The sequence below is a fragment of the Meles meles genome, chromosome 4 (assembly GCF_922984935.1).
Source record: "Meles meles chromosome 4, mMelMel3.1 paternal haplotype, whole genome shotgun sequence".
Lineage (NCBI taxonomy): Eukaryota > Metazoa > Chordata > Mammalia > Carnivora > Mustelidae > Meles > Meles meles.
In genome coordinates, this window is record NC_060069.1 from 45,211,377 (window position 1) to 45,235,106 (window position 23,730).

The following is a 23,730-nucleotide window of genomic DNA, read 5'->3' on the forward strand; positions in this document are numbered from 1 at the left end:
TACTGAACATATTCTGGTAAAACAGTTTTTTAAAATTTTGAATCATATCAAATTTACAGACAAGTTCCAAGTATTGTACAAATAACTGCCCCCGCCACCACAAACTGTTTCAGGGTAAGTTTCTAACATGATGCCCGACTTAATTTAAGTGTTACTTACCACACTCTGAGACATTTCTCTCATAAAACCATGGTGCTGCCATCATAATCAGGAAATGAGCATTGATATATGGCTACAGTTTAGTTCCCAAACATCTTTAAGTTTCACAGTTGTCCCAGTAATATGCTTTAGAGCTGTAAGATCCAGTCCAAAAGCACAGGTAACATGAAATGTCACGCCTCCTTAGTTTCCTTCCCTCAGGAATAGTCCCTCAGTCTTACTTTGACTTTCTTGACCTTGATAGTTTTGAAGCTAATGAGTTATTTTATGAAATGTCCTTCATTGTGAGTTTGATCTTTACTCGCAAGGTTATGCATCTTTGGCAGGTATGTTGTATCAATGATGCTGTGTTCTTCTCAGTGCATACTCAGGTAGCACATAACTTTGATTTGTCTCATTATTGGTGATATTAACTTTGATTGCTTGATGAAGGTGGTGTTTGCTAGACTTTTGTACTATAATAGTTCCTTTGTAGATAATAAGTATTTTGTAGGAGAGGTACTTTGAGACTATGTAAATATTCTGTTCCTCATCAAGCTTTAAATGTTACTTAATTATGTCAGTATACACCACTATTTTATTCAATGTGTTATAATCCATTACTATCATTGTTTGTGTTGCTGTTCAAATTGACCCAGGTTTGGGCACCTGGGTGGCTTAGTCAGTTAAGCATCTGCCTCTGGCTCAGGTCATGATCCCAGGATCCCAGGGTCCTGGGATCGAGTGCCACATTGGGCTTCCATTTCCCTCTGCCTCCCTCCCCCCCACATGCTTGTGTGCTCTCTCTCTCTCAAATAAATAAATAAATTCTTAAAAAAAAAATTTGACCCAAATGTGGCCAGTGGAACCCTGGCTTCTGTATCCTTTTGACATGTTCCCATCAATCTGAGTTCCTCCTTACTTTCTAGCATGATGAGATGTTCTGGGTTCATCTTGCACTTTCTCTGCATCAGTGCTAAGATGAGCAGTTTTTCCAAAGAGCCCTAGTTCCTTTTGCTGGTGAATAGCTTTTAAAAACCAATAAAGGAATATATGTATGCATTTATACATAGACATGTTTACATATCTTTATGTATCTGTTTATATTGAAAACCATTAGTGTGTCTCTTGTATCTCCAGTTATAAGCACACACAACAGGGTTTGTTTTAATTCTCTCCCTTTCCATATAAATGAATGGCTCCCTTTCATTTTTAACATGTTTACTTATATGATCAGTCCCCCTGTATGTAACGAACATCCTTTTTTCCTGCCTACTGCCCCTACTCAGGCTCTGGCATCTCACACTAGTGCTTTCTTCTCCCTCCTTAGTCTCTCACTTGTCTTGCTGGGAATATAATTATAATTATGTAGTTGATTTATTCTTTAGTAAAAAGCCATACCATTTCTAGTTATTCACTGCAGTAATCAAAACAATTTGCTTGCAGTTCATTGAATACTTTGGAAAAACTTGGTATAAAATAATAATATTAATTTTATTCTTAAGTCTTAATAGTCTCATGTTTATTTCATGTGTCTTGATATTGCTTATTAAACAAGTGTTTCCCTTTCTCTCCACCCTCATATCTTATACATGTGTTCATTATGCATTTATTATATGTATACATATTTATATTAAATATAAATTAAATGTAAATATATATTTATTTACATAAATATAGATATCATTTCCAACATTTATGTTTCTTCTGACAAGGCTAAATGCCAATTGATGGAGGAACCTATACCTTTTTATCCTTACCTGTAATGCCTAGAACAGTGCCTGGCTTAGTAGGCCCATCATAAGCCTTCAGTTTATTGATTGGAAGCTTTTGTTTGGAGCAGGTAATGTGTAACATAGTATTGCAGTCTTTTTTTTTTTTCTTTTAGACAAATAATTCTTTATTCTTTTAGAAGCTGGATAAGAAATCATCTCCATCCACAGGAAGCCTAGATTCTGGAAATGAGTCAAAAGATAAATTATTGAAAGGAGAAAGTGCACTGCAGCGAGTCCAGTGTATTCCTGGCAATGCCAGCTGTTGTGACTGTGGTCTGGCAGATCCACGGTGGGCCAGCATCAACCTGGGCATCACCCTGTGTATTGAGTGTTCTGGAATTCACCGGTAGGTAGGCCTGTATTAGGGTGGCAGACTTCTTTGGGATAAATAAACATAGTAAATTATCATGTCCCATTGGTTACAGGACCTTTTCCACTTGCCTTAATGTGACTGCCATTTATATCTTTGTAACTTTTGTACCGTGAATAAAATTCTTCTTTGTGGAGTGCCTTAGAGGACTTTGTTTTACTATTTATTATTAGCCAAAAGAGCCCTCCTTATTTACATACACGTTGAGGGCTGTGTTAGCAACTATGTTCCATTAAAAGAGAAATAATTTGAATAATATGCAAATAAAGACTTGATAACTTTATATATTAATATAGTCTTTTTTCCCTCTAGGAGTCTTGGAGTTCATTTTTCAAAAGTACGATCTTTAACTTTAGACACCTGGGAGCCTGAACTTTTAAAGGTAAAATACATTCTTGTTTAAAAATAGTTTACATTTCCACATAAAAGATCAGGATTTTAGAATCTTGATTTATAAAATGTACAAGTGTCTCAATGCGAACAATAAACTAAATTTTATTGGAACACATCTGAGGCTATTCTGGCAACTCTGGTATTTTTGTTATTGGGTTTTTAAATTGCTAAGTTTATATAGCACTTTTAATTGCAAGTCACTTCACCTTTTAAGGAAAACTGTTTTCCTACATTTTTATGTTTTCTCAAAAAAACCTTTAATTCTGTGCCTTAATTTTAATCTTTTATTTGTTAAAAGTATAACAGAGATATTAGTGTGCTCCAGAGTGGATTGGTATAGCATGTTGTTATCATTGGGCCCTTTAAGCATAGGACCATTTGTAGATTTAGATTTCTAAATCTAGTAGGCATTAAACTAAGACATCCTTTCATCTTGTGTAAGGATGAAGCCTTGTGCACAAATTTGTATCTATGAAAATGTCATAAATCATTTAGACCACAATTAGGTTTCTGATAAATAAAACTCATATTGTTTAATAATATATTCTTTTTAATTCCCACCATTTAGTTTACCATAAAATATATATATATATTTTATATATATATAATATATAAAATATATATATATTAGTTTAAAGATTATAATATACTCTGCATTTATTTCTATGTGAAATTGTGTTCTTAATGTACTTATATTTTTATTTCAACCCATAGATAAACTGGTAATCTTCTCAATTATGTAGAGTAAAACATTTGCTTTGTGGAGTTACTATGTAAATATCTGGATGAAAGTGATAAATTGGCTCCTACGGTAGAGCCCTATTAAGATAGTTTCTATGAACTGTTATGAGTTCAAAAGAAGAGAGTGGGGGATGAGAGATAGAAACCTAATTTTTTGACATCAGTTTTATAGCTATAAACTTAATAGATTCAGTTTTAAAATTTGGTTGAAACACAGTTGTCTGGTACATTATATAATATATAACCGCAAGTTTTAAACAAGGTATTTTATTTTTGAAATTCTTATATATAATATGTATTTTGTTTTTGAAATTCTTATATATAATATGTAAGGAGAAAATAGTTTATTTATATTTTTAAACTTAACTTGTTTGGCCTTTTTTCATTTAATTTACCAAGCATTGTGAATAACATGCAGCTTGTACTAGTCATAGTTGAGGGAAGGTGAGTCAGGAGAAACTCTTTCTTGTAAGAGTGGTGGTCTTCCAGGGGGAGAAATTCTGTTAATGGCAAAAATGATGATATTGCTCTTAGTCCTTGTCTTAATTTGTTTTAACTTTAAATATCTTTGTGGGATGAGCATTGGCAGGATATGCAAAAGGAACGAGTTAATTATACTTGTTTTAAGGACTTTTATAGTATTTTTAGGAATTGTAGCTTAATTTTTAATTTTCCTGCCAAAACAGCTTATGTGTGAATTGGGAAATGATGTTATAAATCGAGTTTATGAAGCTAAAGTGGAAAAAATGGGAATAAAGAAACCACAACCGGGGCAAAGGTACTATTTCAGTTGTCTCCATGCTTTTTTTCATAAGCAAGAATATAGCTATGATTTTATTTCACTACAATCGATATGTAATATTGAGACAGACTGTTTAGAAGAGACTGTTAAAATATGGCTATCTCTTTCTTGGGTAAGTCTTAGATAATTATTTTTTATTGATTAGATAATCAACTGTGGGCTTCAGATGAGAATCTTAAATATTATAAGTCTCTACATAGAATATAAAAGCCCTTAGCAGTTAAAGTAGATCAATTCTGTTATTGGTCTTTATTAAGAGAAATCTGTTTATTAATGTTTCTCAGGATCAAGTTTCTGTTATCAACAATGAATGAATAGTTTCACATTGTTTGACTTTGTTCAATAAATATCTGTTAAGGGGCACCTGGGTGGCTTAGTTGGTTGAGTGTCCAACTCTTGATTTCAGCTCAGGTCGTGGTCTTGGGGGTCAGGGATCTAGCCCTGCCTATGGCTCTGCACTAGTCATGGAGTTTGCTTAAGATTCTCTTCCTCTTACTTGGACCCCCTCCCCACCAAGGTCATGTTCTCTCTCTCTCATTAAAAAAAAAATGTATCTATATCTATATATGTATATATATCTATTAATCATATACTGGGTACAAGGCATTATGATGTTAAAGAATTAAAGGTGAAAAGGGTAACTTCGTGTAGGGGAGAATACTTAAGTGCTGTGTTTGAAATTATACTTTCAATTCTGTATATGGAGGCTCATTGAATGAAGTGGCTAGGAGTGCCATCAAGGTACATAATTTGTTTTTAATTTTTGATGTTGCTTTTAGTTTTTATGATTCTTTATTTTTAACATTAAAATTTTTTTTTGCCATAATCCAGTGTGCCATAATCCTATTTAAAGATTTATTCATTTGAGAGAGAGTGCAGGCACAAGCAGGGAGGAAGGGCAGAGGGAGAGGGAAAAGCAGGCTCCCTGCTGAACAGGAAGTCCGACACTGGCCTGAATCTCAGAACCCCAGGATCATGACCTGAGCCAAAGGCAGATGTTTAACTGACTCAGCCACCCAGGTGCCCCTAAAATAATAATATTATTATTATTAATTATAATCAATATTATTTTAAAGTTATTGCTGTCTGAACTATTATCACTTACGTGAGATTATTTGCTAATGCATGGCCAAATTATTTCAGACCTTGAAATATTTTTTCTATTTTAACCAAAGATTTAACTATTTTGAAAGGATATAAATAAGACAAAGTATAGAATAGACTGGGCATTTTCTGATTGTATCAGAAAAGTTTAAAATGTGACATTTTTTCTTTCCCTTTAATTAGAACTGCTATGTTGCTTTAAAGTAGTTGTCTTAGGAAAAATTATGACTGAACAATAGTGATAGTAGATCTTTGATGTTGTCTATTGAAGTAAAATGAAATTAAAGTTAATTTCTATAAATTTTTATAGTTTCCTTGGTAATGTTTTCCATTTTGTAAAAAACACAAGGGAATATGTGTAGAAATGAATGAGCCCAGAAATTAAGAGAGTAAGAGAGTGCCATGTTAATACTTGTGATTTTTCAATTAGTTTATTACTTGTATTTTATTTGAACATGAGATCCTAGTTTATTAAATATTTAGAAGGGAAATATGTTGCATAATATCACAAATTTAGTTTTAACCAGTAATACATTTAGTGACTTTTTGGGAAATATTTGGTATGTAATGGCTTCTTTTCAGTATTAGCCATATTAAGAGATGAAGCAGAACATCATGACATTTTTATATATACCAGACAGGAGAAAGAGGCATATATCAAAGCAAAATACGTGGAGAGGAAATTTGTGGATAAATATTCTATGTCATCATCACCTCCTGAGCAGGAAAAAAAGACTGTCTCCAAAAGTTCTGAAGAGAAGAGGCTGAGCATTTCTAAACTTGGGCCCAGTGACCAAGTCAGAGTACCTCCCCAAAGTTCAGGTATTATAGCTTACCTGTTATGTATAGAAATATTTTCTTAAACTGAAGTCACATTCTTAATTTCTGAATTAGTAGCCATTGTAGATTATTTGAATGCCAAAAACTTGTTTCCTTCTACATAGTTTAAGGAAAAATTGGATTTCTATGGCTTTAAAACAGTTAAAATTAAATAACATCTGGTAATTCACATTTCTAGGTAATGTGTATATTCTAAGGAATAAAACTGCTTAAAAGGCAAGGGGAGATGGGAATTATAAATCTATCATGGCAACAAGCCCTAAATATCTGATTAACCACCTAATCTCCTTCCTATTTTTTCCTCCTAAGTCTTTCCCAGTAACGTTTTTTTCCTGCCCTTTTCCCTTCTTATGGCCTGCTTTGTGCTTTGCTAACTTGCATGTCCCCAGTGGTTGCTGTAAATAGCGACGAGGCCAGGCGGGAGTCTCTGTTCTGTCCTGATGAGCTAGATTCACTCTTCTCCTACTTTGATACTTCTTCAAAACTACGTAGTAGTAAGTACTACTCTTGTGGAGCATTCCAAGTCTGTGCCAGTGGTCATTGTGCGGTGTGGCCATTCTCTAGATGTTACCCATTGTCTCAGAATTATACATTACTTGCAGTCATATAATAAATTAAGCTCTTCACCATGCCTGACGTATTATGGATATGAGATGTGTTATGGTATTGAGATGTGTTGTGACTCTGAAGAGTTTATTTTCAGGCTTTGTGATTGATTCATATTTTGATAAGCTAAATCTTCGAAAGGATTAAAATTGTGTTAAATGTATTGTGATGGTGGTTAAGTTCATGTTGACGTATCTGAGCTCATTTTAAAACCTTGTTGTTTGTGGTAGATTGTTTTCTGAATGGCTTGAACTTTAATCACTAGCTGATTTTTCTTTAAAACAGTCAAAAGTAATGATAGTGGAATCCAGCAGAGCTCTGATGATGGAAGAGAATCTTTACCCTCCACAGTGTCTGCCAATAGTTTATATGAGACTGGTGAGTTTTGGTGAAATTCAATGTCAGTTGGTATTGCTTGCCGAAAAATGCATGTGCTTTGTGTTTAGTCTTGGTTAAATAATTTCTAAAGAAAGTGGTTAGCCTCAGTGGGTTGAGCCGCTGCCTTCGGCTCAGGTCATGATCTCAGGGTCCTGGGATCGAGTTCCGCATTGGGCTCTCTGCTCAGCAGGGAGCCTGCTTCCCTCTCTCTCTCTCTGCCTGCCTCTCTATCTACCTGTGATCTCTCTCTGTCAAATAAATAAATAAAATATTAAAAAAAAAAAAGAAAGTGGTTAGCCTTTTAGAAGGTGTTGTTAAATGAGAAAGGAGCTATTTCTTCTCATATTTGGAAGTTGTCTTCTAGGTATATATTCTTCTGAGCCTCATGATACATCCTAAAAATGCCTAGTCAGTCACTAAGGATACTTTTTAATCCACATGAACTATGTCTTATTACTCTTTATCTTTTTTATGGCTGTTTTATCAGGAGAAAGAGATGAGCAACTCTCTATGCATTGTATTTTTCTCCTGACCTGTGCTTTCTTCCTATATTCTCTCCTTGATTTCCATGATTTTGATCTTGCAGAATACCCAGGGTAGTGAGCATTTTTTTGAATTACTTGAATTGCTTGTACTATAAATTCTGGTGGTGCTGGACCATCCTAGGAATAAAGTAAGGCTTGGTCTAGTAGTAAAATTCTTTAGGAATTTTTTTACCAGCTCTTGTGAGTCCATAAATCCAGTCATATAGGAATATACCTAATTTTAATCTAGTACAGAGTAACTAACCTCCCATTGAATCCTGGCAGGATCACAAATATCTAGCATATCTATCGACGTCTTTATACGAGAAGATGTTTGACTGTTTGAGGAGTGATCAGTCTGTTGGAAATAACATGGTTTTGTGAAACTCTCCCATTCACTCATTTTGTTGAATTAGTGGTTTCTTTCTTTTTTTTTTTTAAGATGTTATTTATTTACTTGACAGATCACAAGTAGGCAGAGAGGCAGGCAGAGAGAGAGGAGGAAGCAGGCTCCCTGCTGAGCTGAGAGCCCAATATGGGGCTCCATCCCAGGACTCTGGGATCATGACCTGAGCTGAAGGCAGAGGCTTTAACCCACTGAGCCACCCAGGCGCCCCAAATTAGTGGTTTCTTTTACATCTTTTACATTGTAGCACGTTGTAAGAGTTCATTTTTATTTTTTAAATTGTGATAAGATATACATAACATAAAATTTACCATCTTCGCCATTTTTAAATGGACAGTTGTGTGCCATTGACTCTCGTGCTGCTGTCACCACGATCCAGCCACAGAGCTCTCTTCCTCTTACACAACTGAAACCCCGTACCTCAGAAACGAGAAATCATTCTCGCCCGCCCTGCTCATTTTTATTGATGTATTTGTGTTTGCTTTTCAGAGGGAGAAAGGCAAGATTCTTCTGTGTTTCTCGACTCTAAACATTTTAACCCCGGACTCCAGCTTTATAGGGCTTCATATGAAAAAAATCTTCCTAAAATGGCTGAGGCTTTGGCTCATGGTGCAGATGTGAACTGGGCTAATTCAGAGGAAAATAAAGCAACACCACTTATTCAGGCCGTATTAGGGGTATGAATTAATGCATTGTAAAAACATAAAAAATTATAATTCATTGTGAACATAGCTTTAACATTATTCTTTGCTTTAAGAGATGGGTTGTAAAGTAGAAGCTGGTAGTGATTTCTGAGCATCACTTTGGTTATGTAAATTCATTTTTTTTCTCAATGGAAGAGAATTCTGGTGATGAACGTAGTGTCTTTTGCTAGATCACAAACTGCAAGTTGAATTCCTATTGAAGTCCTTCTTGGGAAGAAAATAATATAATTGATCATTTTTCTTTTACTGGGGTTTTTTCTTTGGGGGAAAGGAAACATAAAGGCTATCAGAGTAAATACCTGTTTTTAATAGAAACATATTATTGTTTGCTTTTTGTACATTGTTATCTTCTGTTTTCCTTCAAGGGTTCTTTGGTGACCTGTGAGTTTCTCCTACAGAATGGTGCTAACGTGAACCAGAGAGATGTGCAGGGGCGGGGCCCACTGCACCATGCCACTGTCTTGGGACACACAGGGTAAACTGTCGTGCTTACATATTTAAGTCGATTTTATTTGAAAAATTATTTTGAATAGTATATTGCTTGTTATATATAATATGTGTATATATTATATGTACATATTCATATAGAAATATATTTAATATATTATAATTAATATAAATATTATATATAAAAAATATGATATATTTTGTTTGTTCTCAGGTGAAGACCAGAGTTTATAAAATGATACTTTCCTATGACTTCTGTTGTCATGATAGAGTTTCAGATTTTAAAAATCTCATGCAGAAAAAAGCTACATTACTTACTTTTCAGATAAGATGGTTGCAAAGCCTTTTTTGAACTTTACTTGCTGTTTATATAGATCAGTTTTAGTATTTAGAACTGTTACTGAAATTATGGTGCTTTTGTCAGTAGCTAAGTCTGTATTTGTATAAATGCATGTTCACATACATTTTGTGCAAAGCACATGCCTTTGGGGGGAGTTTTGTAATTTTGTACATTTGAGTTTTCCCACAGGGTAGCTAAAGTCTAATTTTAAACTTTTTTTTTTTAAGATTTTATTTATTTATTTATTTGACAGCGAGAGAGAGAGAGAGAGAGATCACAAGTAGGCAGAGAGGCAGGCAGAGAGAAAGAGAGAGGGAAGCAGGCTCCCTGCCGAGCAGAGAGCAGAGAGCCCGATGTGGGACTCGATCCCAGGACCCCGAGATCATGACCTGAGCCGAAGGCAGCGGCCCAACCCACTGAGCCACCCAGGCACCCCTAAGTCTAATTTTAAAGTAAATTCTTAGTCTGTGCTATTGCCGTTGAGGTGTCTGAAGCAATAATTAGGCTCACAGAACACTAAAGGCACGAAAATGGATTTTCTAATAGAAGGTACAAATGAAGTAGAAATATTGACCTTAAATGAAAAGTTTGTGTCATAGGTGATTGTTTTTAAATAAAATATCTCAGGGGGCACCTGGGTGGCTCAGGCAATTGAGCATCTGCCTTCAGTTTGGGTCATGATCTCGGAGTCCTGGGATCGAGTCCCACATCAGGGTCCCTACTTAGCTGGAAGTCTGCTTCTCCCTCTCCCTATGTGATCTCTCTCGCTCTCACTTTGTCTCTAATAAATAAAAATAAATAAATTTTAAAAATAAAATAAAATATCTCAGCTATCCTATTCTTAGTACCCAAGAATCAAGATGCTGTTCTTTTTTTACTTGATTTAAAACATCTATTTTTTTAAGCATTTTTTATTTTTATCATAACTTAGACAGCAGAAACTGAATTCAATAACTTCATCATAAAAACTTTTGTATACTTAAAAATGTTCATATTTATTTTTGTTTTTTTTTAAAGATTTTATTTATTTATTTATTTGTCAGAGAGAGAGAGAGAGAGAGAACACACAAGCAGGGAGAGTGGCAGGCAGAGGCAACGAGAGAAGCAGGCTCCCCACTGAGCAAGGAGCCCGATGTGGGACTCGATCCCAGGACTCTGGGATCATGACCTGAGCCGAAGGCAGACGCTTAACCAACTGAGCCACCCAGGTGTCCCTATTTTTGTATTTTTTTTTTTTTTGAGATTTTATTTATTCATTAGAGAAAGGGAATACAAGCAGGCTTCCCCACTGAGCAGGGAGTCCAATGCGGGACTTGATCCCAGGACCCTGGTATCATGACCCGAGCCGAAGGCAGACGCGTAACGATTGAGCCACCCAAGCGCCCCGTATTCTATATTTTTTTTCTTAAACAGCCACTCTTCGCATTTTACTTAATAGACTCATTTACTATTCCTATCGTATTTTTTTCATTTTTGTTAATTTCTTCAAGTTATGAATATTTGTAGAGTCCAGTGGGAGGATTACCTTCCACTCTTTGCTGTTGAATTATCATTGGTATGGTGTTAACATTGCCTTGACTGATTTGACCTTGAGTGATTTCTGTTTTAAATTTATGGATATATGTGTACATCTTTTTCTGATATTATTTGAGGGTAGGGACCATAATTTATACATCCCGTCATGCTACAAGTTAAATGTAAAAACATCTAGATATTTGTAAAATGCTGATGATGGTGAATTTTTATTATTAGAGCCAGTGTTCAATTAATAGGTGTAGAATGAGTCAAGAATTTCCTAATGAAAATGTTATTTCTTTAGGTAGTGTTTTTTATTTTTTTAAGGTGAATACTATTTTTTCTTCTTATTTGCAATGTCTCAAAAATGCTCTTTTCTTAAACAGGCAGGTATGTTTATTTCTAAAACGAGGTGCCAATCAGCATGCCACTGATGAAGAAGGGAAAGACCCTTTGACTATCGCTGTGGAAGCAGCCAATGCTGATATAGTGACTTTGTAAGTGTTTTCTTTCCACTTGATTATTTCTCATCCAGTGTGTTACTTGTACAGAGTTTTAACATAGTTTCATGCATAGGTATGAACTGTAAACTTGATTGTTTACTCTGTGCCATGAACCTCTCTAGACACATTAAACATATTAAGCACTTTACACACGTGAACTTATATGGTTCTCACAACGACCCTATGAGGAAGATACTATTGTTATTAGCCTCATTTTATAAGGAAGCCATGCCACGCATAATTTAAGAAACTGATGACGGGTGGAGTGGGGATTTGGAATTAAGAAACTTGGCTCCAAAACCCATGTTCTTAGCCACTTCTTTTATACTGCCTGACCAGTAAGAACACAAAACCAGTGGCTTCTCTAAAATGGATCTTTAATTCTCACTGCAGTACTAAGGTCGGGGGTGGATTGGTAGTAACAGGCAGTTATTCTACTCAGGAATCTACATTTATTCTCCCTCAAGAGTTCGAGGATTGTAAGTAGGGGGGACAGCTGTGTTGATGTCACATTGCAGCTGCATTGCTTTTGGACAGTGATACTTAGGATCTGTTTGTGCTTATTTTTTTAAGGAACTATTCACACGAATATTCTATTTTAAGATAAAAATACTTGTTTTTAATGTTTGAATACGAATGAATATGATCTGTTAAAGAGTTTTGAGATCTTAATTTGATTTGCATCTTAGATCAAAGTTGTTTGTTTACACTGAACCTAGAAATGTGGTTGTCACCTGCACTTTATTATTATGTAGGAAATACGTTGTATAAAGTCACCTACTCATTCTGTTCTGGTTTGAGTGAATTGATGATCCCGTTATATGGGTAGAGGTAGTTTCATTCACATTACTGAATCTCAGTCACTTACAAAGAGAGACTCCCCTGACTGCCTTAAACAACTGAGCTGCCACTGAGAATTCTTGAGTTATCATATATCGCTCCTCCCGGCCCCTGCTGAATTAAGACACACAGTAAAACATGCTTTCTCTGCACTCAGTGTTCTTTCCTCACTGGAGAGGTTATTGTAATTTTGGAGGCTGTTGTAGGAAAATTTAGAACTTTTAAAACATTATAGATTCACCATTAGATAAAGGTAAGTTATTAAATAAAGAAAAGATAGGGATAGTATAAGAGAAAGAAATTCTTTTAATAATAGCCCCTTTTGGGGCCCCTAGGTGGCACAGTTGGTTAAGCATCTGACCCTTGTTTTTGGCTCAGGTCATGATCTCAGGGTCATGAGATCAAGCCCCACATTGGACTCCAAGCTCAGTGGGGAGTCCGATAAAGCTTCTCTCTGTGCCTCCCCCTCCCCATACTTGGTCTCTTTTTCCAATAAATAAATAAATCTTAAAAAAAAAAGTCCCTTTTCAAAAATATCTGTTCCCAAATTGTCTAAATTTTCTCATTTTACTTTGTGTGAGGACTTCAGTCTCACTTAATTTTTGAAAATAAGTGTCCTCTCTGAAAAGTCCAAATATCAAAGAGGACTTACAGTGCTATTAACTCACACAATGGTTGTGAAGCAATAGAAGAGAATGGAATGGTAATATTCTGAAGAGAGGGAAAGCTCACGGCAGATGCCGCAGATGCCAGAGTGCGCATGTCAGTAGACGGTGATAGAGCTCTCATTTGGCAGTGAGTATTGTTGGTCCAAAGCACAGGCAAATAGTATAAATAGTACAAAGTGGGAGAGGTACACCAAAGGCAACATTTGCCTTTCTCAAAATGTTGCTTGAAGTTAGTAAGAAAATGGGAGGAAATTCGTGTCTTCTTAATCCAATGCTGTATGTCTTCCTGCTGCCAGGATGAATAACCCAAAAAAGAATGTATAACCAAATAGAAACCTTGGGAAAATCTTCGCAGCCTACAGTCATTTAATACATCAAAATGTATTTCCACTATTTAGACATAACACATGCTATTTATATGTCTTGAACTGCCTCACCTCAGGATGAACCAGAATGAACTTATATAGTATAATACAACATTCCATACCATAGAAGCAACACTTCCCAGCATTTGGCAGTGTAAGTGTGGCAGGTTGCTGTGGAAGCCAGGGAGTCTCCAGAGTCTGGAGGAAGTAAGCTACTGGCGGTGCTGCAAGGATCCTGCTTAAACAGAGCTGAAATGTACTAGTTAGGAAGCTGCTATTGTCAGGGTGCCTAGCTAACTCAGTCAGTAGAGCATGTGACTCTTGATCTTGGGGTTGTGAAAAATAAATCTTTTCTTGTCTTCTCTCATGAGAATTGTATGAAGAAAGCTAAAACTAAACCTCCATCTATTTTAGTGACAAATACTGGGGAATGGAAGAAAAAATGATATTAGTGTATGTTTTTGTCTGCTTATATAATTTACTAGTTTATGAATATCTATATTACATAACTTCATCTAAAAATCCTTTCCTTTAATTTTAGGTTACGTTTAGCAAGAATGAATGAAGAGATGCGGGAATCAGAAGGACTTTATGGACAGCCAGGTCAATATTCTACTAATAACCATACTGAAATGCAGTATAAGAAATGCATACAGGAATTTATTAGTTTACAATTGGAAGATTCATAGTTCTTTAGCAAACTGACTTAATACCCTAGAGTATTTTATATAACTTACTTGTAAATTGTGAGTTGTTATGTATTGTACCTACTGAATTCTTGGGAGTGGCTAACTCCTGAGCCTTTAAAACTCCGTAACTATTCCTACTACAGTACACATTTACTCGCTGTGTTCAACTTTGGCTGCTGACTTCTTTACTGCTGTACAGATGTCTTCCATATACATTCCAGTGATGCGAATGGAATGATAACCTATCTTTGTACCCTTACAGCAGCACAATAGTCATTTTCATTTTGGAATTCTCTTTAGCTGTCAAGTGAATATAACAGAGTTGTTTTCTTTTTGTTATTCAGGGAATTTCTATAAATTGTGTTCAGGGAAAAAAACAAATCACCATGTGTTTGGCATATAAAAAGGCAGTATGGAAAATACCTAGGAAAAGTTCACTGAATGAGGAGTTCCGTAATCTGATCTAAAAATAAGTTGTAGGTTTAAAAATAAAATTTACTAGTGGTTTAATAAGTTCATAAAGAAAATGGAGTTAGTTTAAAAGGTATAAAGAAAAGGTTTCACTTTATCGCAGCTTTGCCCCCAGCAATCATACGGTATCTTTTGGATAAATGTACGTAAGTATTTAGAACAGTATTTCATGAACCTGATGGCAGAGTAGCTTGTTAGAGAAACCTCAACTCAGGATCAACTCACGTCTCATTTTGAGTAATTTTCACCTTTGCGTCAAGAAGTCAGGAAAAGGAAGAATGTTGCTAATCAGATTCCTTTTTTTGATGAACACATCCTAATTAGACATTGTCACAAAGAAAAGATTAATAATTGGATCTCCAGTCTCATGAATTTGAGTATATGAATTACTAATTTGTTTGTTTGAAATTCATATACATATTAGTAAAAAATTCCAGGAATTCATGACCAAAATAATTGAGAATATTAGTTTTAATAAATATATTTGATTTTTTAAAAATGAATATTAATATATTATTTTTAAAGGGGCTTATAATATCTATTCTTCCTGTTTAAATATGTTTTGAAATTTCAGTATTTTATGCTAGCTTTAGCCATTAACTTTTACTTTAACTAGATTAATATATAATTAATATAAATATGGGGTCATTCTTTTCTCAGAGGACTATATCTACTACTTATTGTTGGTCTGGTTTAAGAGGGAACAAGTAAGAACTTTGAGACTAGAGACACTTCAGCTAGATGCTTCTAATCTAGGGTGTCCCATTTTAATCCTATGGATCAAACAATACTACTGACTCATGGTATACCAAGATATAAGAGTGCTGATTAAGGGTGAAGTGTCAGCGTTAATTCTGAATTTCACCCATTTGTTTTAAACTTGAATGTTAGATTTTAAATAAGTTATAATTTTGTAACAGAATATACTTAAGTGAGAGTATTACTAGGCCATTTTTGAGGCCTTTGTGTTTAAGCACTTTAAAAATAAAAATTATTCAAAGAATATGACCTGATATTTGTGAGGTTAAGAGTGAACTTAAGGATTTTAAGTTAAATAATTCTTATTCCTGAAATTTTAAACTTAAATGTTTGGTCAGCCGTTCTTTCCTTAAGCTATTTGCTAATGAAGTTACACCCAACTGATTAGTCATAAGGTCAGTGGTCCATTTTCCTTTGGAGTTGGGAAGCTTGAAAGGACAGGGCCTCCATATTGTGGCTTCTAGTTCCACCGAAATTGCTTCTGCTGCCACCATTTAGGAATGCTCAAATGTCTCTTTCACTGTCATTTTATGTATAAATTTATGAGTAAACACTTTCCTTTCCTCAGTAGAAAAATGAATTTTTCCAATTTATTTGACTGAAAATTTGAACAAAAAAGCCTCACTTAAAAAAAATTTTTTTTTCTGTCACTCAAATTTTAGTTTAGGGGTTAAAAATAGATCAGAATTCTGGAGATGGTGTATCTGCAGAATAAAATGAGAGGATAATCTTGATAATAGATTTTTAATGCATTTATGGGGTCTCATGTAAAGCAGAACAATTTTATATACTTACACAGATATTGTGGTAAAATGGCACAGCAGTTGCTCTCTGGCTACTTTTCTTTTCCTTCATGAATCTTTGGAGAGCAGAAATGTATGCTCAGGCAGTAGGTCTTTCTTTCCCTCTACTTGTCACTGCTCTTTTTCTCTCATTAATTTTGGTTGATTGCTTTATCTAGATCCTTTTTTTTGTTCCCTAGCAATACCTCAGAATTGTGGGTAATTTTAAAATGCAGGTATTTTCAATCTTTGATAATGAAGAGCCCTATCACTTAAAAGTCTCAGATATAATCTTTGGAAATCATGGACTTATTTCTGAGAAACCCCACTTCTGAACCTTTTATCTACAACCCTGAAACTCCCTGTTTTTTTGCAAGGCGCTATAGTAGCACACATTTCCTGAAGGGAGGATGTATCCCTCTTTATCAGTTCCTACAGCTCTTAAGAGGACTGGGTGAGTGAGTGAAATACCATGCCCTGCTCTCAGTTGTTGGAAACCACTTTGGTGGTTCCCACGGTGTCTGGCTCTATGACTCCTCTTGATTGTTGGCAGAGTTTCTCAGCCAGCTGAAAGTTCTTGCTTTACAGAACCACTACTGGTTATGTGACTAGGTTGCTGTCAATGGTTGATCACTGATCAGTTTTCAAAGGAAGCTGTAATCAACCCAGAAAGGGTGGGATCATATACTGATCACCCGAAGGTGGGGTGTCATGTGCTGCCATCTCTTTGAGGGGAGTGCATTTTAAGAGCAAAATTAAGAAAATCTTGGATCATCATAATTGCTGTTGCAATGGATATTCTGAATACCAAAAATCAAAAACTATTTTAAACTATCCGTAGACATATAGCAGTGCACATTTTAAAAACTCAGAACTATCTGGGCATATAGAAAAGTTAACTATTGGAATAGAAATACAATGTGATTAAGTAATTTGAAGGATATAACGTAGCATTACAAATACTGGGTGATTAGTTGCTTACCATTTATAATAAACTGTTAAATGTACTTCTGTGAACTTTCCATGGCAGCATATTCTGGGTTATTGTTTATGTATTGTAGTGTAGACAAGTTATATTTGCCTTGGGAAAAATTCTTAATGATTAAAATTATACTTAAATTTTAAAGAATCACATTGAAGTTCAATTTATGTTAATGATATTAAATATCTTAGTCACTATTGTTATTGTAATGTTTGCTTTTTGATAATACATTTTGAGACCTAAGAAAGGTATTTTATTGATAGTCCATTAATTAATGTTTTGTTAGAACCTGAACGTTAACAGGAAGTTTTATGTGTGTGTGAAGGTGAGACTTCCTTTTGTATTGTATTAACTCTTAAAATGTATTCGTGAAACCAATGATTAGTGTAGCACCAACACTTTCCTTCAAGGAAGCATTTAATTCAGTGAATAAAAGATCTTATAATTTGTTTTGCATGGTACAATGGTTCTACTAAAACGTACTTGTATAATAGGTACTAGGTGATTTAAGAACAAAAGCTGGAAAACCACAAAAAGAAAAAAAAACCCTACAGTTTGTTATACAGAATATGCATTGCTAATAGTAGAAGCCATATATTGCCATTGTACTGTTGTAATACTTAAGAATGCTCATCTGGTGCTATCTGTAAACTATTTGGCATTAGCGTCTGCTAGATTCTTCCTATTTCTTCTTGAATGTATAATGTGTGCCTTTTAAGTTACTTCTGGTGTTGAATGGTAAAATCAGTGTGTTATTTTTGTATTATAATCTGCACTTTACACTTCCTTGGAAAGTAAAATTCCAGACTCTCAAGTTTAAATAGTATTTTAAAAATATTTCTAATGTTTACAATAAATATTTTAAATATTTTAATTCAACATCTAAGATAAGAATTTTTAAATATTTTGTATGGTTTGTTAATTGATTTTAAATGTCGATCTCTTCTCAGTTTATTTTATATCTTTTAGAATGGCTAAAAATGGGAATAAGAGATTTGTAGTTTGTCTTTAAATGTGAGAGTTTAACTTTTAAGAAATCATGGGTGTAATTGGATTGTCCTAACAGTTGTTCTAGTATATCAAATTTTATTTTTATTGTTTTAATAACATAATATGAGTTAGATGCTACTCTTAGCCAACCTATTAAAATTTTCTTCTTACTGTATTTCTTCTTTTTAAAGTAGACTGACTGATTCAGGTCATATAGAGATTTTAATAACTTGCTTTTTACATAGACTAAATACTAAATGTGACTAAATATTAAAAGTATTAAAATTTTTTTATTGAAAATTTTGGGTTATGCTGTTAGACCTTTTTACTAGATCTTTATTCCCCTCCCCCAACTTTTTTTTCCGATTCTCTAGCTTTTGATATGACACCTATTGCCTCAAAAATCTCGCTTATTAAAAGCTGACAAAACTTACTGCACTATTAACAGCTGTAGCAATGAGTTTGTAATAAGATGGATGCAAGATATCTTAGGGGAAATAATTATAAAACCCTGTTGCAGCAGTAATCATTTAAAGCAGTATTTGATGGTTTAAATTTTGAAAACAACTATGCTAAGCTGCGTAAAGCTAATGTTTAACAGGCAGTATTCATGATGAAAGATTCATCTTGAAAATAAGATTTTACTTTATACAAATGCTTTATCTGAGGAATTAATCTTTACGGATTCATATATTTAGTTTCTTATGAGGGCAAGAAAAGCAGTATTCGGTCTGATATAGTATCAGTATCTATAATCTTCTCTACAAGCATATTTGTATGTATATACATATGTGTATTACTCTAATTTAACAGACATCTTTGGTATCTGTTCCTGTTTTGTCATAGCACTCTTGCTCATATGACCTACAGTAAACAAAAAACTTCTGACTAAATGTGAAACTGACTTTATATAGTAATTTTCTAGGCTTTATTATTTTATAAGCTCAGTAAGCAGTGGATTAAGTGCATTAATTTTAGTTCAGCATTCAAGTTTGAGTAAAGAATTTCTTTTTCACATGCTATTTAAATTAAAATGCCGTTTAACTAAAAGATAATATTAAAATAGACTTTTTCCTCACCTGATTATCAGTTTGTCTTATTAATAACTTGCATCCATCAGAAGCATTAGTGTTTGTTATTGGTCTTTTCTTTTGGCCTTGATCAAGGGAAATACTTATTTAAAGAATGCCTTGTTTACTATACCTCATTTAGAATGACTTTAATTTCTGCGTAAATAAATGTATTTCTTTACATTGCTTTAAAATACTTGCATCTTTGCTCTTTTCTAACTCTGAGCTTTCCTCTATGGCTGCATCTGAGGTGCTTTTTTCAGGTATAGCTTTTTTTCTTTCACTATATGCTTTTCCAGCATTTATATATGTTAGTCTTTTTTCTTCCAAAAATGTTCATTTGAGCAAAATTTGAATATGACTAATTGTAATTGCTAGCCATAAAAAATGAATGTTTATTAATACTTTCATTATATACATTTTAAAAGTGTCCTTATTTTACTTTTATGCAGGTGATGAAACCTACCAGGATATTTTTCGTGATTTTTCCCAAATGGCATCCAATAATCCAGAGAAACTAAATCGTTTCCAGCAAGATTCACAAAAATTCTGAGTTTTTTTAAGGGGAAAATATTAAATTGAACGATCCCCTAGTGTGTACATCTGAAGTCTTACAAGTTTTTACTGCTTTAACTCTACTTAATTTTAGTAGGTATTGAGTGGTTTGGAAAAAAGGTACCCATTCATTGATATTTTTTATAAATTAAAACGTAGGTCTCTAGTAGTTGGGAGAGGAACCTACTTTAGGACCTCTTTTATTAAAAAAAAAAAAAGAAGTCTGTTTAAAGGGCTATTTTTTATAGGCAAAGTTAAATCTAGACTTAGGCCATCTCTAGGTTACAAGATGCTAATAGTTTGGATGAAATCTCTGTTTTTGCCAATGGGTGGTAGCATTGATTTTTTTTTTCTATGCATCATGCCCAGGACCATTCAGGCAAGCATGTCTGCATCAAAATGAGAGCCAACCGTCCTGCCTGCCTGAAGAATATGTCTTTTCTTTAGCTTCCCTAATGAATTTTGGTGGTTCAAAAATACTTTTTTGTTTTGTTCTCTGGTATCCTGTTATACACACAATATGTAATATAATTCTCAGAGCTAGAGAATATGCTTCCTCCATTTGCTCATAAATGTAATGATATTCCTTAGATGTCTGGTTTTTGTGTACATTAACATACGTGTAATGGCTGTACGAGTAGATGTAACTCAGTCTTTCAGATTTATCCCATTTTATAAAGCATAAAGAAGCCCTTAAAAAAATTTTTTTTTAAATAACCAAAAGAACCTTACTTACAGAAGTTTTAGTCCTTCATTGTTGGGTTGGTTTCCTAAAACCTTGACAAATTTATTGATGTAATAAAACTATATTTCAAAGGTTACTTGAATGTTGAAAATTATACTTTTATCAGATTGTAACTTTCAACTGATTAAGTTACAATGTAGAGCATTTTTGTATTCAAAATTTCTCCTTTTCAAGATAACTTTGCTATTACACTGAGTGAAAGAAAAATTTCTGGAAAAGAAAAATCTCAAGGTTTTCTTAGTTTATACTAAAATATGTAATGATAAATTGCTTTCTAATTTTTTTAACATCTATCCTTTGTACACAGTATACAGTATTTTAAATTATACCGTCTATGTATCTTTAGTAGTTGGTTACATGAAACACCCTTGAATTCCAGAACATGGATCTATTAATTTACATGTAAATGCTATAAATTTGTCTGATTCCATCTTTGATTGACATATCTTGTCAGGAATACAAAATAATTAAGTAATTTGCCTTTTGGTTTCTAATATTGTCAAGAATTAAGTTTAATCTTCTTTTACATGACGTCATATTATTGACACTCGGTTTCCAAATAAGAGTTTTTAAAATTTGCGTTACCAAATAAGTAGAAAAATTGTATTTAATTTGGTAGATAAAATAAATTTTGAACATAAAATTTCTTAACATCCCTCTGCCCAGTAACTAGAGTTTTTTAAGTTGATTGCATGTCAAATCAGGATTTGTCTAAACAGGAATTAGACTGAAGTAAATTCATGTCACAGAAAAGTTTCCATATTTGGCCAAATTGTGTGCATACAATGCTTATTTAGTAATACTCACTGTATATTAGATAAGGATAAAATATATTTCTGTTATTTCTAAGAAAATGTTAACTTCCAAAGCCTGTATTTTAATTACGACAGTAACAAAAACATTAAATCTTCCCCGTTTCTCACCTCAGAGTCACAGATCATCTGGCTTTGCAGAGGTCTGGTCTGTAACATTTTTATTAGAGTGTACTTTGAAGTTGTCCAAAAAGTTCAAGGATAAGTTATGTTAAAAATATGTTAAAAATGAACAGAAAGAAAAAGAGAAGCCCACTTTTCCTTTGTAGTGCCTATTCCAGTTAATCACAGAGCTTCACTTCTAAAGCTCCCAACCTTTATCTGAGGAAACCTGAACAGTTTTGCTTTTGGATCCACCCATTGGTGCTCCAGATCATCTCTGGGGCCTCTGGTTGTGAAGGCAGTTCCTTATGACACTCTTACCAATGTGGCTGGAGTCATGAGTTTTATTAATGTTAGTATAATAAAAGTTTTATTAAACTTAGTTTCTACTTAAATTTAATGGTTAGAGATGTATTTGAAGATGATCATGGTTCTGAATATCTTCAGAGAAACTAAATCTTTATCAGTATAGGGAGCCTGACAATACAAAAATACATTCCAGTGGCTTGATTTCTTGAATATGCCATGACCCAATTTGGATGAAATGTGGCAGAAATGATGCAGTAAATATAGCAAGGCTCTAAAGTAAATTACTAGTTATAAGTAGTTACAAAGTAAACTGGCTCTTACCAAGGTGAATTTAGCTGCATCAACTAATAACTTTTATATAGTATGTAACAAATCCGAGTTTTATTATGCTTTGAGTTTTTCTCAGTGCATTATGAGAAATTATAGTGTGAACAATGTTAATTATACTTTTGGGATTCATAAGTCAGTGTGATAGCTCTTTGTTTTCTTTCCTTAACTGATCTGCTTATATTAGTTTCTGGTTCCTTGTCAGTGCTCTATTAGCTTATTGTTACTAGCACATTAACTTAAAAGCTAGATTAACATCAAAATAAAGTAGCAGTACTATGAAGAGCTCATAAAATGCAGTCTCACGCCAGAACTAGACTAAAGGTAACTGAGTAGTTATTTGCAGTTTATGTTTAAGATTTCTGAGGTTTTTAAAATTTACCTTTGGTACAATTCTTAGAAATTCAGAAATTTCTAGGGATTCAGTACATTTCCAGGGATTCAGAACCCAATTTTTACTGGTCTTCACTGTAGATTTTAGTGAGCTTTGATGTTTACTTTCCAAAACATATAAATTAATTTGGAATATGTACTTAGGTTCTTCATGAGTGCATGTTGAAAAAAAATATACCTTCACAGTCTGGACAACTTAAGTTTGTGATGTGTTAGGCAGTATTTTAAAAAATACAATTTTACACATGTAAGGTATGGTGACAATAAACCAAATTGTATTTAAGACTAAACTTAGTACTCATTTTGAATAAGAAGACATTCCCATAGCACTCGCATATTGTCATATTAACTTTCCTCTTTGATAGCACTTTTGATCATGGACAGGAGCAGGAAAAATGATGTATTTTTATAGAATTATTATGTCCAGAATGACTTCCACCTGCATGATATGTGGAAAGAGCACTGACTAGTAGTTACTACCCTTTGTGGATTCAGAGCTTCTCACAAATAAAAGGAGTGGATAAAACATGGTGAAACTATAACACCATCCTTTTGTGTGCTGTTCTGCTCACAGTGTACTTTGACATTACTTTATCTCACCTGAGTCTGACAGTAGGATTTCTGTGATATTAATCTAAGAATGCCAACATTTTTGTCTTTGATCCTGGGCTGCTCCTCTTGGTTTACAGAGGGGAGTCATTGATTTGCTGGTTAGTGGCGTGGCTGACCCCAGAACCCCTGTCTGACTGACTACTAGCCGGAGGCACTTTACTTGTATCAGGAGATGTTTTGAAATCATTGTAAAGTAGCAAAATTTGATAATGACTGCCAGCTTTCCTTGTTTTCATAACAAAGACCCCAAATATTCGGGAGAACCTGGTTATAAAATTACCTTGAAGGAATAGATATAGATTTGAAGGCATTGAATGGTAGGAAACATTACATTTTTGTAATAACAAGCATTAATGAAAGTAAAACATGGTAAGGTGATTTTAATTTACCATACACTTATCAAATTCTTGATGCTTCCAAATGAAAGGTAACTAAAAGGGCCGTGGACTCAGTTTGGCTGAATAATGACATCTATAAACATGGTTTTGTAGACATCCTTTCCCAATTACATTGATTTATCCACAAAATAATGAAATAATAAGGGGAGGGAAATAAGGTTTGATTAATCTTTTCTCTACATTGGTCTTTTCACTATATTATGTTTTAGATTTTCTTATTTTTCCTCAACAACTTCCTGCATTGGGTGTTAATTTTAAACAGGGAAAGCTTGCTA

At 33.9% G+C, this 23,730-nt stretch overlaps 1 protein-coding gene across 5 annotated transcripts in view; it reads left to right on the forward strand.

The window, feature by feature from the left end:
* Window positions 1-23,412, forward strand: part of ACAP2 (ArfGAP with coiled-coil, ankyrin repeat and PH domains 2) — a 149,905-nt gene extending 126,493 nt beyond the window's left edge. For 2 of the 5 annotated variants that reach the window (XM_046002023.1, XM_046002024.1), the window contains 11 exons: window positions 2,051-2,259; window positions 2,596-2,665; window positions 4,104-4,195; window positions 5,961-6,145; window positions 6,553-6,657; window positions 7,055-7,147; window positions 8,567-8,754; window positions 9,147-9,256; window positions 11,470-11,580; window positions 14,001-14,062; window positions 19,655-23,412. In XM_046002023.1, the coding sequence (XP_045857979.1) occupies window positions 2,051-2,259; window positions 2,596-2,665; window positions 4,104-4,195; window positions 5,961-6,145; window positions 6,553-6,657; window positions 7,055-7,147; window positions 8,567-8,754; window positions 9,147-9,256; window positions 11,470-11,580; window positions 14,001-14,062; window positions 19,655-19,755 (1,326 nt within the window). In that variant the 3' untranslated portion in view covers window positions 19,756-23,412. Of the gene's footprint in view, window positions 1-2,050; window positions 2,260-2,595; window positions 2,666-4,103; window positions 4,196-5,960; window positions 6,146-6,552; window positions 6,658-7,054; window positions 7,148-8,566; window positions 8,755-9,146; window positions 9,257-11,469; window positions 11,581-14,000; window positions 19,466-19,654 lie in introns of all 5 variants that reach the window. The other 3 variants (XM_046002026.1, XM_046002027.1, XR_006818007.1) reach the window with 2 other exon arrangements.
* The last annotated feature ends 318 nt before the right edge of the window (window positions 23,413-23,730 follow it).